The sequence below is a fragment of the Chamaea fasciata genome, unplaced genomic scaffold (genome assembly GCF_029207755.1).
Source record: "Chamaea fasciata isolate MVZ Bird 193981 ecotype frontalis unplaced genomic scaffold, bChaFas1.0.hap1 SCAF_7, whole genome shotgun sequence".
Lineage (NCBI taxonomy): Eukaryota > Metazoa > Chordata > Aves > Passeriformes > Sylviidae > Chamaea > Chamaea fasciata.
This window is the reverse complement of record NW_027094092.1, coordinates 26,819,714-26,837,184: the sequence shown is the minus strand read 5'-3', so window position 1 is coordinate 26,837,184 and position 17,471 is coordinate 26,819,714. Positions and strand designations below refer to the sequence as shown.

At 34.6% G+C, this 17,471-nt stretch overlaps 1 protein-coding gene across 2 annotated transcripts in view; it reads left to right on the top strand.

Annotated features, from left to right (window-relative positions):
• Window positions 1-17,471, top strand: part of UBR1 (ubiquitin protein ligase E3 component n-recognin 1) — a 60,259-nt gene that overhangs the window by 28,100 nt on the left and 14,688 nt on the right. For both annotated transcript variants that reach the window (XM_066188129.1, XM_066188128.1), the window contains exons 21-34: window positions 214-338; window positions 1,271-1,323; window positions 2,319-2,421; window positions 2,948-2,996; window positions 4,545-4,699; window positions 5,591-5,690; window positions 7,357-7,466; window positions 8,107-8,196; window positions 9,750-9,937; window positions 10,054-10,259; window positions 12,561-12,654; window positions 14,948-15,100; window positions 15,523-15,620; window positions 16,202-16,295. In XM_066188129.1, coding sequence (XP_066044226.1) covers window positions 214-338; window positions 1,271-1,323; window positions 2,319-2,421; window positions 2,948-2,996; window positions 4,545-4,699; window positions 5,591-5,690; window positions 7,357-7,466; window positions 8,107-8,196; window positions 9,750-9,937; window positions 10,054-10,259; window positions 12,561-12,654; window positions 14,948-15,100; window positions 15,523-15,620; window positions 16,202-16,295 — 1,618 coding nt within the window. The remainder of the gene's footprint in view (window positions 1-213; window positions 339-1,270; window positions 1,324-2,318; window positions 2,422-2,947; window positions 2,997-4,544; window positions 4,700-5,590; window positions 5,691-7,356; window positions 7,467-8,106; window positions 8,197-9,749; window positions 9,938-10,053; window positions 10,260-12,560; window positions 12,655-14,947; window positions 15,101-15,522; window positions 15,621-16,201; window positions 16,296-17,471) is intronic.

The following is a 17,471-nucleotide window of genomic DNA, read 5'->3' as shown; positions in this document are numbered from 1 at the left end:
TTGACATTAAAATAGAATATGAAGAGAGTCCATCTTGACCCATTTTGTTGGGAAGCTAGGCTAAGAAACATTTTTACTCACAGACGCTTGGGACCAGCTTCTGAGAAATGCAAGCTTACACGATGAAACATCCCAGCAATACCATTATCATGGTGCAAAATTGAAATTGGCTTTATACCCAATATTTGCCATTCTTTTGGTTCACTCTGACAGGGGAAAGATATGTGCCTGGAATCAGTAATGTGACGAAAGAAGATGTAATAATGAGAGAAATCATCCATCTGTTATGTATTGAACCAATGGCTCACAGTGCAATTACCAAGTCCTTGCCCGAAAACGTGAGTCCTGATTTATTTTCTTTTTTCCTTTATTTACTTTTTCTGGTTTAATGTCTTTCTTCTTTAGCTTTCATATCTTTATCTGGAAGCATTTCTAACATAAAGCTTAAATGCTGGTTTGAAAATTATAAAGTGGCGTGACAAAGGGGCTTACACACCTTACTGATGTAAAGGTAAATGTCACAGATTCAAGTACGGGCTGATCTGAAAAGACTTGTATGGGAATTCTGTTTTTTGATAAAGAGGTGAATTTTTTTAGAATATTCGGCTGTAGTTCTCCTAGGTTCAAAAAGAAAAGTTGTGAAATTTTATGGTTTGGCCCTGTAGAATGATGGAGCTGGATTCCATTCTGCCCTGTGTACTGTTGCAAAAATTATGCCTGTAATTGTGATCACTTAAACCTGTGCAGATCCGTTTGAAGTCATGTGTTGTACATGTCTGTTCAAAAACAAAGATTTCCTTACCATTCCATTGCAAGATGTTGAAGATTGAAGCAAAGGTGAGGGATGTGGATTAGATTTTATAGTCTATGCAAGTGTTCAGGGCCAGCAATGATTGCAAAAACCCCTAAATTTTTGTTGTAAATGAAATAGCCTGAAATATTATCATAATATCCACATTCACAGTTTTAAAATATCTCAACCTCTTTTTTTTCCCTTCGTTAAGATTGAGTAAGCATTGGCCTGTTTCTAGAGATCAGCTCTCTTATTAATGAAGTTCTACATTATTAAGTATAAGTATTATGTATCTTTGATACTTCCTTGGAACTTGCCAGTTATGAATATCTGCTTTCTGATTAATAGCAGACAAAAGATAATAGTTCATGAATTAGGGAATTACCTAAATTTGTTTGTCTATTTTTGTTACACATAGCATAATACTGAAGATGTTTGAATCATTATATGTTTTTCCCAAACTAAATTTTTTACCAGGAGAACAATGAAACTGGCTTGGAGAATGTAATTGATAAAGTGGCTACATTCAAGTAAGTTCTTAATGTTGTTTTATAAGTAGCTCGGATGTGAAATAAAATTTCTTAGATTATGTTTGGGTTAGACAAGCTGAACTATAATCTCTGTTCAGCTAATATTTTGCTCTCTTGAAGTAAATATATTTGCAAATATGCATAGGAAAGAACAGTGTGCAGAATATCTTACACTGCTGCTCTTTCTCTCCCTTTGCCACCCTCTTTCCTCAAATTCAGTTTGAGGAGTCTTAGGAGTTTAGTTATCTCAAGTCCTGGTGGGAGAATCTTCGAAAGTTCATTTATTTTCAAAGATGGTTAGGAAAGTTAAGAAGTTACTGTACATTTGACAACCACTATCTAGTAACTGTTGTGTTACTTAGTTGCTATTTTTCTGGAGCTTTCCCTTTTTTTCTGGGAATTAATTTTATATATAAATATATATGTGTGCATGCAAATATAGAACAATAAATTGTAGTTGAAAAAAAACAGTTCAAATGTCTGCTGTTTTTGTGAGAAAAATGTCTTATTTTAGTTATTTTAGTATACCTTATCTTAAATTTCACGTGGCTTGCTTGTTCATGTTTAATTAAGAACTGTAGGTGTACCTAGGAATCTTACTTTGAGAATTATATGAAAAATTCAAAAAATATCACTGGCTGGAAAGCAGCAAGTATTACTTGTTTTTATACTTCGGTTAAAGAAAGGATTGAAGTTTATGGAATAACTTCCAATGTCTGAAATTCTAAGCCATCAAGTTAAAAAAGAATTTTCACAGGCTGTACAGTGTGCTTTAGGTGGTTTAGACTAGAAATATTTTGCCACTGAATTGTTTACTCCTGTAAATCCTGTCTTGAAAATTTAAAACTCGTAACAGTTCTCACTCTGCTTTTATAAGTTAGTGAGTAACCATTACAATTCCTGCTTGTTTAGAAAGCAAATTGTGTTTGTTTGTGTTCAAAGATGTGCTGAACGTACATTATTAATTTGTATGTCGTGAAATATTTCTCTGTAAGGAAACCGGGCGTCTCTGGCCATGGAGTTTATGAACTGAAAGATGAATGTTTGAAGGAATTCAATATGTTCTTTTATCACTACACTAAGACCCAGCATAGCAAGGTAAGCAGTGTAAGATTTGCTCTTAAGGGTGTTAAAAAAATAGTGCATACTTACCAATGTTTAAAGAATTTTGCTCAATTAATACAATGTAAAGAAATTGATTCAGTAAAGACTATATGCAACTACCTTCAACACGAAAAGTTCCATGAAGTTAAGATTTTCAATACAAATTTATGTGGTATGCTTTGCATTAGTGTTTCCTTTGTGACACCTTGAGTATTTACTCTTTTAGCTCTATGCTGAGAACAAAATGTGGTAAGAATTATCTTTGCACTGGGAAATTCCAAACTTTGTTTTTGTAACTCTTACTGAGGAAGCAAATATGTCCAATTATTTATCTCTATTACAAATCTAAAAGCAAAATGTAATGTTGTTAAACATGTTTCAGACAAAATTCTAGTACACAACCAGACATTTACTATGTATCTTGACATGTTTCTAGTGTAGGATTTCTCATTATTTCATTAATCTCATTATTGTGTACTTCTGTAGAGGTGCTGATACAACAACACTCCTTTTTCTGTAGGCTGAACATACACAAAAGAAAAGAAGAAAACAAGAAAACAGGGATGAAGGTAAAATTCTAAAATTGATGATTCAACAAATGTGCTAATTTGGTAGTATATGTAGTTGTGTATTTATACTGAGCTTTGGGAGATGTCTTGTGACTTCATAGTGGATAGTTGAGTTCGCATTAAATTTGTTTTGATTTGTAGTTTCGTTTGGATTTGTAGTAGTTGTCATTAATTACCACCTGACATTGCTTTTGTCTTTTTTCTTTGTCAGGGACAGGAATTGTGGAATTTTTAGTTTAATTTACATGTAGGGAAATAAACGTTACACAGTAGCTATTGACAAACCCATGAACTCAGAGATTTTATGGTGGGGTAACTGAGAGGCAAAAGTTTTAGTGTTTTTTTGTGAGCAGTTTCTTTAGCACAATATTGAGACATAATTGTGGCGTATAGAGCAGGTTGCTACTGGAACTAATGCTCATATCCAGTCTGTAATAAAAGAATGAGACTTAAGTTTTAGAAATAATTTTTTATAAGCTATGATTACATAAAACAATGAACCCCCATGTTTCTGTTGTAACACAAATATTATTTCCCTTTTGAGTTTACTTTTACCCATTCAGGTCACAAGCATTTAATTTAGTTTATTTGAGGAAGACTTGGTAAGCTGAACAAATAAGTACAATGAACAATTTAATAAATTCAACTTTGCCCCTTCCCCTTTTACTCTGGCAGCTTAAAATGTGATCAGGGGAATTAATTTTGTAGAAAGTTTTAGAAATGCAGTTATTTAGATGTAATTGTGAGAGACTCATGTAATTAGACAGTATAGTTCCAAAATACCAAGCTATTTGTTGACACTGATGTATGTTCCCGTGAGGCTACATTTACTGTTGCAGGTACTTCCTGCATATTCTTTTATGTGGCTGTGTTGTCTTTGTCACTAACTTCTTTCAGCCTGAATTGTCAAATGATGGTTTCAGAAGCACTGTATTCACAGAGGTTCTCTGAAAAAGGCAATCTGAAAATAGGCATTCAGGTACCTAAAGAACACTAAAGTCAGTAGTTCCTGGCAGGGAAAGGCTGTGGTGTTAAATGAGGTGCTGTTAGTAGATGCCAAGATTTCACATCAGAGTTCCAGTATCAAGTCAGCAAATGTACATAACTAGAAATGACTGGAATGCCAGTAGCAGAAAAAATTTAGAGCTCTAGACATGTGACACTGTAGTGTGGGACACTACAGTCTGGAAGCTCCGCTCCTCACTTCTGTTTTGCTGCATGAAAATCTTCTATCTGATGCAAAGCACAAAGTCTGTGTTTAATAGTGAGACATAAATAAGTCAGTTCAGAGTGTTAAAAACTTGCATTTACAGATACCACTAATACTTGTGATTGATTGTTTAACTTAGCTTGCATGTGTTTTATATAAAAACCTACTAAAAGTACTTAGTTTTGCCAAATATGAAAGTTGACTTAGGCACACAGTTGTGTTTAATGATGGTTTTGTTTAAAGGTCCAGTTTTTCTTTTACTGAAATTAATATGTTTGTGCTCTCTACTTCTGGGTGGGATGTCAGTTCATTGATATGTTTACACATCTGTTTCCTAGCATTGCCACCACCTCCTCCTCCAGACTTCAGTCCTGCATTCAGCAATGTGGTGAGGATTCTGAACTGTGATGTTATGATGCACATCCTGCGGACCCTTCTGCAGCGGGCAGTGGAACTGGAAACACACTTGTGGACTGAGGCAATGATCCAAATGGTATGGTTGGCCTTGGTCATCTTCTGATGGTCATTCCTGTACTGAGTGCTTACCATAAGACCAAAAATATGTGAAAGTTAACTAAGAATAGTTTTGTCTCCAAGCTTGTTTTTATAAATCTCAGTGATGAAGAAAATATTTTTATTATTATCTATCTCTGCTGTAAAATAGAAGCATGATACCCAGTAGTATTAGAGTTTTCTATTTTACTTGACTCTCTGTTGCCTCATTACTGGAGCTGTTTCAATACGTAGTTCTTCTTATCTCATCTTTTTCTTGAAACTTCACAATTAAGTAACTCTTTGATAATTGGAATTCCTTCATTTTTTGAGCTGCAGAGTCTCCAAATACATAAATGTCTTTGGGGCCTCAGTCATGACATAATAGAATTTTTGTAAGTATTAAAATGTTTAATTTTACTGCAGTGACTTTGGTCTTTAAATACATTGTTGAAATGTTCTTTGGAGGTCTTTGTTTGTTTTAGCAGGGTTGTTATTTTAATATTTATAGAATTAGGACCTGAAATTACAGGCAGTTGGATTAATCAGTTTTGTTAAATTGTATAGATTGTTTAATTGCCTTGCCAATCCTGCTAATCTTTGGATTCTGGAATTAGCCAAGTACAGGTTTTATATCAGCAAAAGGGCAAGATTTCACATATTACTAATACACAGCATGTGCAAGTTGATGAATTTTAGTGCTACTAATATGCTGTAAATTTATGTTGTGCTTTTATTTCACCTTCCATATATGACCTCACATTTTCATGTGTTTCATCATTCATATAATCTATATATAATATAGAACTGTATTAAGCATCCTTATTTTATATGCCAACTTTCCGTATCTTAAACGTTGAATAAGACTTGCTATTTTTCTGACTTTTTTCAGGTGCTTCATCTCCTTTCTTTAGGGTTACTAGAAGAGAAGCAGCAGTTACAGAGGACTCCTGAGGAAGAAGTAACCTTTGATTTTTATCACAAAGCAACACGTATGTTTAATTTTCTTTAAAGCACAATGTAAACTAGGCTAACTTTATTTTGTAAGGACTCAAATAAGCTAGAAGAAATGATTCAGTGCTTTAGTCAGAAAGGTTTTATTTTATGCTATATAATTAAAATCTGATAATTTTAAATTTTTTTTAATAATTAAGAAACTGGGTTTGGACTAGCTTCCTCTGTTCCCAGTTGCCAGGTAGGTTGAAGGAGATATGTGGTTCTCTTCCTGGGAAAGAAACGGAAAGTAGTATTAGTGTTACATAACTGAAAAATGTCTTTTCCTTCACAAGAACAGCACTGAAATGGAAACTAACAGCTCTTTGAAAAATTGCAGTGGATTTAATGAACTGTGTCCATTGTTGGTTCTCTTGAACTGTACAATTACCGATTTACCTGCAAGTTAATCTTTTACTGTGTTTGTGAAAGTAGAAACTGACCTTAGTGGTTGTGGTGTGTACCCTTTTGTTTTTCAAATATCTGTTGAGCATTTCTTCTCCCACACTTCTGTGTGGGAGTTGGAATCCTCATTTTCTAAATAATCTTTCATCTTCTACTTCACTGTGTAAAATAAATTTAAAAATTCCATTATCAAGATAAACATAACTGTCACTTGTGAGATGCAACGGAGATAAGAAATGTGAAGTAAAATCATAGAATCATTGAATTGTTCGTATTAGAAAAGATCTCTAAGATCATTAAGTCCAAATGTTAAGTCAGTAGTGCCAAGTGCACCACTGAGCCATGTCCCTAAACATCATATCTATGTATCTTTCAAATACCTTCTACAAGAATAAATACATAAAACTACTGAAGTTCCTTCTAGTTTTTAAAAAAGTTGTGTTTGAAAAGCACTCCCAATGCACTTTATTTTTAAATTTTTTTTCTTATTGTTGAGAAAGGAGAAGTATCATCACTCTGAAAGTATTTCCATTTATGAAGCTTCATGTCAATTATAGGAATGCAAAAGTCGTAATTATAACTGCAATGTTAGAGAATGCTTTGCTAGCTTTAGTTTTGCATAACTAGAAAAACCAAAGCCCCATTTACACCAAAAGGTTGCAAAAATAATCAGTGTTTTTGTAAGGAAGCTCTTAATTAGACAGAATTAATTGAAAGCAAGTTCTTTTTGCAATGTATTTGTCTCCCTACTAAAAAGGTAAAATTAATTCCGTATGAAAAGTGCTGCAAAAGAATATCATTGAAGAGAATGGTCTCCGTTTTAAAGCATTCTTGTGTTAGAGAAGAGCCTAAAATGCTATGGACTCTCACCAAGTTGTGAGGAAGGAAATAATTTCTGTAATTACATTAGCTTTTGTGATTAGAAAAAGACATTTACACACTAAGCTGTTAGCAAACATAGATAAGCTCTAAAGAGCTTTACTGCTTTCCCCTGAAGGGAAGGGTGATTCTTTTGTAAGCAGACATTAAGCAGAAATTTTCTAAAGCAGAAATAATTGATCTACAAGCGGATAAATTATACTGTTTATAACTGGAAGAAATGGATGAAACTATACCAGAAATGTAACTACACAGTTTGTGTTCATGTATGTGCATTATATAATTAGTGATATTTTAAGGCATGTCCGTGGCTGTAAGTACATTAAAATTTTAAGGTTTTTTTTTCCCTGAAGGCCCTTTCCTATTTTTCACTTTGTAAAGGAATGGGAAGCTCAGCCTTGAATGCTGTGAACGTATTAATGCTTCTGGAGAAATTGAAGAGAGTTCCCCAGTTAGAGGCACAGAAGGACACGGTCAATTGGATACTGCAGGTACACAAAGGAGAGATAAGTATGATCTGATTTCAGTAGTGTAGAAAGCTAATATAATAGATGTTATGATTCGTACATATAAATCTTACATATAATCCGTTTATAGCTGCAGTCATTTCTTGAGAAGTTTGATGTGTTACAGCATTGTACTTGCTACTTGCACTTTCAAGTATTGGATCAGTTTTTGCTTGGGTAACTCATTCCAGTAATGATATTTTTATGCGTATTCCTCATCTATCTGTTACAAAATAACATCAAATAATGAGTAAAGCGGTGTTCTGGGAGTGCACATCCAGTCTTGGGTGTTTCTGTTATTTAGGAATATTGAGTGGTTTAATCCATTTGAAAATCTGAAAATAATGTGAAACAAAATACCAAGAGTTTTAATCCTGTCTATCATAGAATGGACTGAGTTGGAAGGGACCTTAAAAATGATCTAGCTCCAAGCCCCTGCCATGGGCAGGGACACCTTCCAATAGACCAGATTGCCTACAGCCTTATCCAGCCTGGACTTGAACACTTCCAGCATCCACAAATTCTCTGGGCAGCCTGTTCCAATGCTTATATATTGTAACATTGGTAATGTTGTTATAAGAGCCAAGTTGTGTTTTATTTTTAACATCTAAGCCTCTGTTTTTAGATGTTTGACATGGTGAAGAGATTGAGAGAAAAATCTAGTTTGTCAACAGTAGGAACTACATCAGGCTCAGAAGCAACAAAAGGTGATGAGGTAATGATAAAAATAAAGTTTCAGTGGAAGCCTTGTATATAATGTTTTCAACAGCTATTTTCAATAACATGTCTGAATTTATTGTTGCCTAAAACGATGATTTTTCAAACTGATTTCTGATATGTTGAATACAACTAGGATTTAGTTTCCAAGAATAATGTTTTTAGTAAGTGAAATTTGCACTAAACATGTTTAATGGAATTACTAGCTGCTAATGTGAGTTTGGCTGTACTTCTGAGTTAAGTGAAGCAGTTGAGGGGGCTGAAGGAAGTAATTTGTGCTCATCTTTCCATTTCTTGTCTTTGTGATTTGACCACTTTTTCTATTATACTGTTATTGTACAATAATTAGAAATACAAATCCACTTTAAATGGTGTCTTGTAATTTACATTATCTGTCAAGAGGTTAATGTCCTTTGCCCTGATTGTATAAAGACATCAGCCTTAAGTATTCTCACTGTCAGTCTCTTTGCCTTTCCCTCAAAATAACCTCTGAATCTAGTGGTCAAATGACACAATGAAATGGAGATTTCAAAGGTGATTTTAGTCCCATGGAGTGGTTGTGTTTTCAATTGGCATTCAAACAGAAAAGAAGAATCTAATTACCCTTAGCCATTAAGTGAAGACAGACCAGTTTGCTCTTGCACATTTTGTTTGGCCACTGCTTGCTGCCAAGCAATCTCTTAGCTGGTCATTGCATGCCTAGTTCTAAACTTAACACACAGCATATGCTGTGTTTCTTTTTTGAGGTAGCTGTCATATGAGATTTGGTAAGGTATCAAACAAAATACAGAAGTCAGTAAGAAATTAATCTCTTACAGTTCTACTTGTGGAGCAATTTGTTGTTTGATTTCCTGGAAAAGTGATGGTACTTTGTGTATAATGTTGTATTTTTCCCTTAAGTAATTGGATGGGAAGAGTTAGGTTCTATATGTTTTATTAGTCTACCTGTATTGTTTGAATTCTGCATTTCTAAAGCATAGAAATCTTTTGTTTATGGTTTTTGAAAATATGATACAGGAGTACATACTGGAAGAACAACAGTTTTCCAGCGTACCATAAAGAGTAATGAAAATACAATACACAAATGCATAAAATGCTGTCACGTTTGTTGTTTCATGGATAGGCAGTTCAAGATAAAATTTCCTTCAATTTCTGTGAGAGAGATACTGAATACTCAGTAGGATTTCACTTATGGGGAGAATAACAGAACTCTGGAGAAAGCTTTGATGTTCACCTCACTAACATTTCTTAAGAACAGACAAGTACTTAATTGAAATGACTCAGGTATTATTGATCTTTTGGCCCAGGGATTGTACTAGTCACCTTTTGTTGACCACAAAAGTCCAGTCTTAGTTAATGAACCTAGTCAACATGTAAAGATTTGAGTTTATTTTTTTTTATTTCAGATAGCAATTAACTTATTTTCCTCATTAAAGTGTCATCAGTTAAGGAATTTGATGTCAGTGGTTAGAATACCCATAATGGGGAAAGAGTCTTCTCATTTTTTGTTGTTCTTAGTGACTTGTGATTTCTTTATTCTCTTACTGCAAGACACAGAGCACTCAGGATAAAGAGAAAGCTGAGCGGAAGAGAAAGGCGGAAGCAGCGAGGTTGCACCGTCAGAAGATAATGGCCCAGATGTCTGCCTTGCAGAGGAATTTCATTGAAACCCACAAGCTCCTGTATGAAAACACATTGGAGGCCCAGGGGAAAGATGATGCTATTATGGAGGAAGAAAGGTAAAAAACCCCAGACCTACTTGTAGTGAATGACCTTGTTAGATATCTAGAAGAATTCAGTTCGTTTAGAAAATCCAGCTCATTATTTTATATCTGTGTCCCTTCTGGTCTTCCAGTGTCTCTTCAGCAATTGATTACTCCAGAATTGCTGTGGGTCCCAAACGAGGTCTGTCTGTTACTGAAAAAGAAGTTTTGACCTGTATTCTTTGTCAGGAGGAGCAGGAAGTAAAGTTGGAAAGTGCTGCCATGGTGTTATCTGCGTGTGTGCAGAAGTCAACTGCCTTAACTCAGAATAGGAGCAGGATTCTTGAACTCTCAGGAGGTATGTGATTTTTCTTCTCTTAAACTATAAGCAGTTCTGTACCTGGAGCTCAAAATCTTCGGGCCAACTAAACTCTTGTTTGGTTGGCTTACTGTACTTAAGAAAAAAGGGTGCAAACTTTTAAATTGCTTTAAAATCCATGTTTTAAATTGCTTTAAAATCCATGTTTTAAAACTTAAGTGAGAAGTATATGAATATTTAGGTTTGTTGTGGGGGAAATCAAAAAATGCTTTGATCTCACAAGACTTGATAAAACATGTAGTTGCTTTGGAGAAAAGCCAAGACTGTTCAAAAGTCCTGTTTCTTCAAGTACAGCTGCAAATTTTCCCAGTATGGAGGAAATAAATGAACATTATCAGAAGCCAATATGCCAACCTGAAAAGGGTTAGAGCATTTGTTTTGGTTTGGGTTTTTTCCCCTTATATGTCCAGGAAGTAATAAAAACAAAAATATTAAAAAAAAAAAATCTAAGCAAGGATCATATGATATTATCTGATGAGTGAACAAAAAACTGAATACAAGAAAGTTTAACCATCACAAGAGTTACATTTGTGTAATAACATATTGCTAGCAGGGAACAGCACAAAGCCCAGAAGAATTTCTTTTGTAAGTAGCAGTTGACTAAACACGATGGAAACTTTGGTCTTGTTGTTTAAGGAAAAGAAGAAAATAAATACAAGGATAACGGAGGACTTAAATACTCACTGACATCTTTGTTCTCTTTTTGAAAAAGGAAGTTAGTAATATTTCAAGATAGATGCTGTCGCAACTTCTAGTTTATATTCCTTCTTATTTTCAGATGTGGGCATGTTTTTTTGTGGTTTGTAGTCAGCTCATAGAGCAAAATGGATGCTATGTGCTATGTTTTTGTTGACACTACTATGTAGAAAACAGCTTTAAATTATGTTTGGGCAGTTCATTATTCCTTCTTTAGTTTAGAAGTAAACCCTTGATTGTTACCAGAGGAAAGATCATAATTTTTTCATATATCCCCATGGTATTGCCCTATTTTTTATCATGCTTACAAACCTTTTCCAAGTTGTGTCACCAATAAGATGTTTCATGTTTTCTCCTCTGGATCATTAACAAGTACTGAATTGTCCTAGGCCTAGGACAAACTCCTACAGAATCCTGCTTGATCCATTTTTCTTTTTATTGGCAAACTACTGGTAATGGTATTTTTGAGCCAGTTGTATAGAATTTTTATCTAGGTCGTATACTAATTACATTTCTTTTTTCTGTGATACCCTGAAGTACAGACTAAGTCCTGTGCTCTTGTAGTCAGCTACAATTGTAAACTTTCTGTAGTGACATGTTGGGCTATTGAAATAATTGAAAAAAAGAAGGGAATGGCGTTCCTTTTTCTAAAGCCATTCCTGGGCATTGTTTATAGTACTTATACCCTACTGCATGGTCCTCTGCTGCTCATCAGTTACAAAGAGGCCTGTAAGAACATTTTTCTTTCAAGATCTAAGTAAATGGAAAAATGTTTTTTCCCCCAGCAGAAGTGCAGATAGTGGCAATTCGGTGTTATGCCAAGGTTCACTTCCTTATTTCAGTCTCCATTTGACTTAGGGCTGCTTCGGCTGCTATCAAACAGAATTATTTTCAGTGCAATTTAGGTTCTTTTTTTGTTGTTCATTTTGTCAGATTCAGGTGTATTTGTTCAAAATCCTGAACAGTCCCCCAGATGAGGCATGGAGGACTGCTGTTGTTTGGTATTATTTAGATATCTTTGTAGTGGAAGTGGGATCCCACTTTGGGTGCACGTACAACACAAAAACATCAGTGCATTCTCATAATGTTTCTGTTGTTTAGAGTTGAGCAAGATTAGTAAAAGACCGACTTGATTTTTGTTATTCAGCAGTGGTTTTTGTGTCAGTGGTTTGAAAATTTACAGGATTAGTTGGAGAAATTATTCGTCCTGCATGTCCTTAGTAGTTTCATTTTCATTTAAAAATAAAGTAAGAAAAACATTAAAAGCTTCAGTGACAGTGAATCCAACCACAGATCCATTCCAATACAGAAGCACCCTTTTTTCTTTTTAACCAGTTTGAATTTTGGTATCTTTTTCTTTATATGGAAAACCTTCAGTAGTTTAAATGGGTGCTCCTTGTTATTGCTCTGCTGCATGTTTGGTCTGGGAAAGTTAGCCAGGTGGAGCTTTAATGGGATTGTGCCAACTGTAGGAAAATAAGATCTGAAGTTCATGTTCTGTGTAAATTGTTACTCTTTTCTGTTCATACTGGTGAGAAGTTACGTTACTGTTCATTCAATAATTTTTCTGCTGTGTGTTTTTAGATACACTAGATCCTCTCTTCATGCACCCTGACTTACCTTGTGGGACCCACACAGGGAGCTGTGGTCATGTAATGCATGCAGCCTGCTGGCAGAAGTAAGAATGTGTCTTTGCTGCCTTTTAATGATTCTTAATTAATTTGTTTTCCAAATCATCTTAAGAGTACACTGAAAACGAAGTACAGTAAGTAGATATTTAATTAAGGGATCAAAACTATTTGCACTCATCTAAAAATGAAATATGGACCAAGAGATGTTTTGACTTCATGAAGATCATCATCATCAAAAGTTTTAGGGCCTTCTGTGACCCAGAGAAGAATCTCTAAGGACTTACTAATTCATGCAAATATAAACAATGGAGTAAAACTGGTCAAGAATAAGAAACCATATTGAGTAGGTTTACATTTAGCAACAATACTCTGAGTCTGTCACCAGGTCAATACTTAATGGGTGAAGCTGATCTATTCCAGTGAGTGTTTTGAGGAGGTTCTAGCATCTAGACTAGAATATGAGGAATATGGCTGGTTAAATCTACCAGTATTTGTTTGTGACCCCTCCCATATTGGTGAAGAAACTCCTAATGAAAAGTACGAGTGAAAAATTGATGCAGTTTCTATAGACTTTATTGGATTTCTGTTGTTTGGGGGACCCACAATTTAGACCCAAGTGTTTTGGATTTGAATGCAACTTGAACATTAAAAGAGCAAGATTCCTAACTTGTAGGATACAATTGTCTTACTTTTCACTCCACATAGGTCTGGCAAGTCTAAACTATATAAGCACTGTGAAATAATAATATAAATAATCCACTGAAGTATTATCAACAGATAGAGTTGGGCCATGCAGTTACAAGCTACTCTTCATATGACAGATATTATAAACAATCTCTTGAGGTTTGTTGTTTGTACTTGTGCCATTTTACTTTAGAAGAATCTGACTAAATTTCCAGTGCTTACCTTTCACTTTTCTGTATGTGTGTATAATGCTGTTTTTTACAGTAAAACAGTACAGAATAAATAGGTGCACACACTTAAAATGTATGAAGTATGTTTCTCGAGTATAATACATCTGCTCTTGGCCGATCCATCTACATCTGTGTAGATCTAAGTAGTGCAACATTGGAGCTCAGTTCCCTTCCTCTTTTTAAGAAAAGATGACTTGCTGTGTGGGTTAATGGGATTAAAATGGGCAACAGGCTCTTCACATATGTTATGGCACAGAAGGTTTGAGTATAGTCTTTTGTTTATTACATGAGAGACATTCTAACTTATACTCCTCCAAACTGTGCCTGCCATACCTTTCTATGGGCAGCCTAAAAGTGCTGCAAATTCTCTAGAACAGAAGAAGTTGAAATGAGTGGAATATCCTTATAGCTGTATGTATGAGGAAAAGGAGTTGCTTGCAAAAACATTATTGTGTGGATGTGGGGAAAATAAATGTATGGGTTTCTGTTTATAACAAATTAATTCCCTAAATAGTCTGTATTCATTAAAACTTCTGGAGATGCCCCTGCACATACACTTTCTCTTCTCACATGAATGGGATTTTATTTTATTTAATATGTATGGTGTAAAGAAAAAAAAAATTCTAGTTATTACCTTGATGTAGAAGTCAGATAATTTCATCTCTCTAAGTTCCTACATACTCAGTCTGAACATTAGGGAGAGAATTTGTGTCCAGAGATGATTTAAATGTTTGATCTTTTTGTTCCCAGAAATACTGATTAGACATTAATGAAATCTGAAAGCTTGCTGTATCCACTGAGGGGACAAAAATGATAATGAAACCTGTAAAAAGATCATAGTTGTTTCTTGCTTCCTTTTCAGTTTAAAATTGTTCAAAGTATGATAGTCTAATATATATTATTCTCTCTTCTTGTTAAAAGAAGGATACAGTTCCACTGTCTAGTCATGAGGCTTAGTAATTGCAATGAATAGCTGATTAGTCATTTGTGAAATGTTACCAGTAGTGTTTCCTAAAATTAAATAACCACATGTTCAATACCTGTTTCAAATTTGCTATAGTGAGTTGCGTATGAATGTCATTAGATACTATGTTTCATTACATTGAGAATAAGAGGGAAGAATAGACAAATGTGAGGCCTGCTTGTCTGCAAAATCTTAAGAAATTTATAAGGATATTATAAGCAAGGAAGATTTGCCATCATTTTCTCATCAGTGATATACCATGCCTTTTTGCATGAATTCATCTGTGTGCTCAAAGGTTTTATTATTTTCACATCCAAACATGTAGAAGAGTTAGAAATCAAAGGAAAAGACTTGTTTGTTGGCTTGCATGAGTGTTTGCTATATAATTACACTTTGAACCTTTGTGTTGATGTTGCATTTGAGCCATTCTGCTTTCTAGTAATTTCCTTTTTAATGTTGTAGGTACTTTGAAGCAATGCAGCTGAACTTCCGACAACGTCTGCATGTTGAACAGATATTTGACTTGGAGAATGGAGAGTATCTTTGTCCACTTTGCAAATCTCTGTGCAATACTGTGATTCCTATCGTTCCATTGCAGGCTCAAAAAATAAACAGGTGAAAGACCAGATTGGATTAACCTCTGATTAAAAAAAAAAAGAAATATTACTTTGGGACTGGTCAGCTTTTCAAAATTTTGGAAGGAAAACTGTGTTTGAGCTTTCTCATATGTATAAAATACAGCTTATCTCCTTATTGATTGTTTAGCCAATGTACTTCTTTTGGCAGTAAGTCTTTTGTTTTTTATAAAACATTTTTGGGTTGTCTATTCTTTGGAGCTGAAATCAAATGAGAAAGTACCTAGACCTAGTATTTAGCTTTACACTCCATTTTATACTGTTTGCTCAAAATTTCTAAAGCCAGTAAAACAGAGTAAATACTGAGTTAATGTGTTTGGATCTAATTGTGTTCTCTGCTTTTTAAGTTAAGGTGGTTCTTGGAGTGTTACAATAAAACCTGCTTCCTATTTTTGTTTTCAGTGAGGATGCAGAGGCAGTAGCTCAAATCCTGTCCCTAGCTAGGTGGCTGGAGATTGTCACAGTCAGGATATCAGGCTACAGCGTGAAAAATGCCAAAGGTTTGTTACCTTAATTTTTAAGCTATTCTATGGGATATATGTCAGTACATGTTTTAACTAGTACTACCAGAAAACTTCAAATAAAGAATGTTTTGCTCTCAATCAAGACAGTATCAAATAAAGCTGAGGATAAAAGTTACTGCCCTTTCTGAGTTGATGTCTTGATTTAAGTGCCCTCACCATTTTTCTGGCTTTTTAAAAATTATTTCCATCTTTCCTGTAGAAAAAAAATTATGTGCACTTGGAGACAATGCCAACAGACTAATGCTCATGGTTAATTAAACTTTTGTATGGACTGTGAGGTATTAAAAAAGAGAACAGCTAATCTATAAAGGACAAAATGAAAGTAGGTATGAGTATTTAGAAAACAGAAAGCACAAAGAATCTACTGTTTTGGAGAATAGAGGCAAATGTTACTTAAAGGAGGAATGATAGAATATAATCTGGCTGGTGAGGTGTGTTTGCAATTGTTTTCAAATCAGTTTCAAATAAGAAGATGACTCTTTTTTTTAAACTGCTGTAAAAACTGTAACAGTTTTTTTTCTTTTTAATGCATATGTATTTATTTTTTTTCCTGGAAGGAGAGAAACAAAATCTTCCACCTTTCACCAGCAAGGGAATGGGGAACTCGGCTTTGGAATTCCATTCCATCCTTAGTTTTGGAGTACAGTCCTCGTAAGTGTTACTGGAAGTGTTGCCTGCACTATATTAATTTTCCCTTCAATATCCCAGGTGTACTTCAGAATTTGTATTGTAGGAAAGACATGTGATTTGTTTGGTCAGACTAGGGGGCTTACTTATTCTTTTCCATCAACATTCACTGAATATTGAATCTGTGAGGAGCTAGGTCAAATCCAGTCTGGTACTTCTTATGTTCTTGCTACAAAGCTAGGAGTCTGGAGTCTTCTAATCGACAATTCCAGTGATGGGGGTCACTTGCTGTGCCTCTAGGCAAGTTATTTGTCTGTTTGCCTTAATTTTTCCTCCTACACATCTGTTTTGGACATAGGTTTCAGGTGGTTTTGGACACGATGATGGAATGTGGATCACTTTGAGGATTAGGGCTGTTTGTTTTTATTTCTATTCTATTCTAAATTAAATTCAATGCCAAGATTGAGTTTGAGACAGCAATTATTGGTCATGTTCCACATTACTAACTGTAACATTAAGCATGTTTAATTCCAGTGGGCAAAAGCATTTGCTCACTAAAACAGAATGAATGGGTAGATACTTTTCAAGTGAGCTCAGCTGTCCCTTAGTTCTTTTTAGATCATGCTGTAAGTATTCAGCTGCTTCAGACTGACATCATAGTTATGGAAAGTACCCACACGTCTTTATTTGTAAAAAATAGAAAAGTGTTCTGTTGTCAGAAAGTTGAATCAGTTTTTTTCTTGATAACTGATCTTCTTGGGAAAGATTCTGTAGTTCAGTCTTAAACCGTGTTCTTTAAGTGTGAACCTGGCTAAACCTCAGATTTTGTGGTACAGTTGTTTTGTCCATAAAGATATGGAGTATTAATAAAAATGTCATATATTTCCATTAAAAAGTTCAGTCTATGATTTGGAAAAAAACCCCACAGGCCATTAAAACTATAAACACTTGTTTACTAAAACTGCATTTACATAAACTACCCGAATGTAGTTTGAAGAGAGCTAAATGCTAAAAAAATGTTTAAAAAACCCACTTGAAATATCTTCCATTTTTAGCACCCTATTATTTTCACTTCAGAACTTTAAAAAAATTACAGTTTCTTACAATGTTTATTTTCATTGTGTTTTCCTTCAAAGTGTTTGCATTTTTCTAATGTGAATTACAGTGTAATACACAGAAGTAATATCTTCTGGCCGGGCA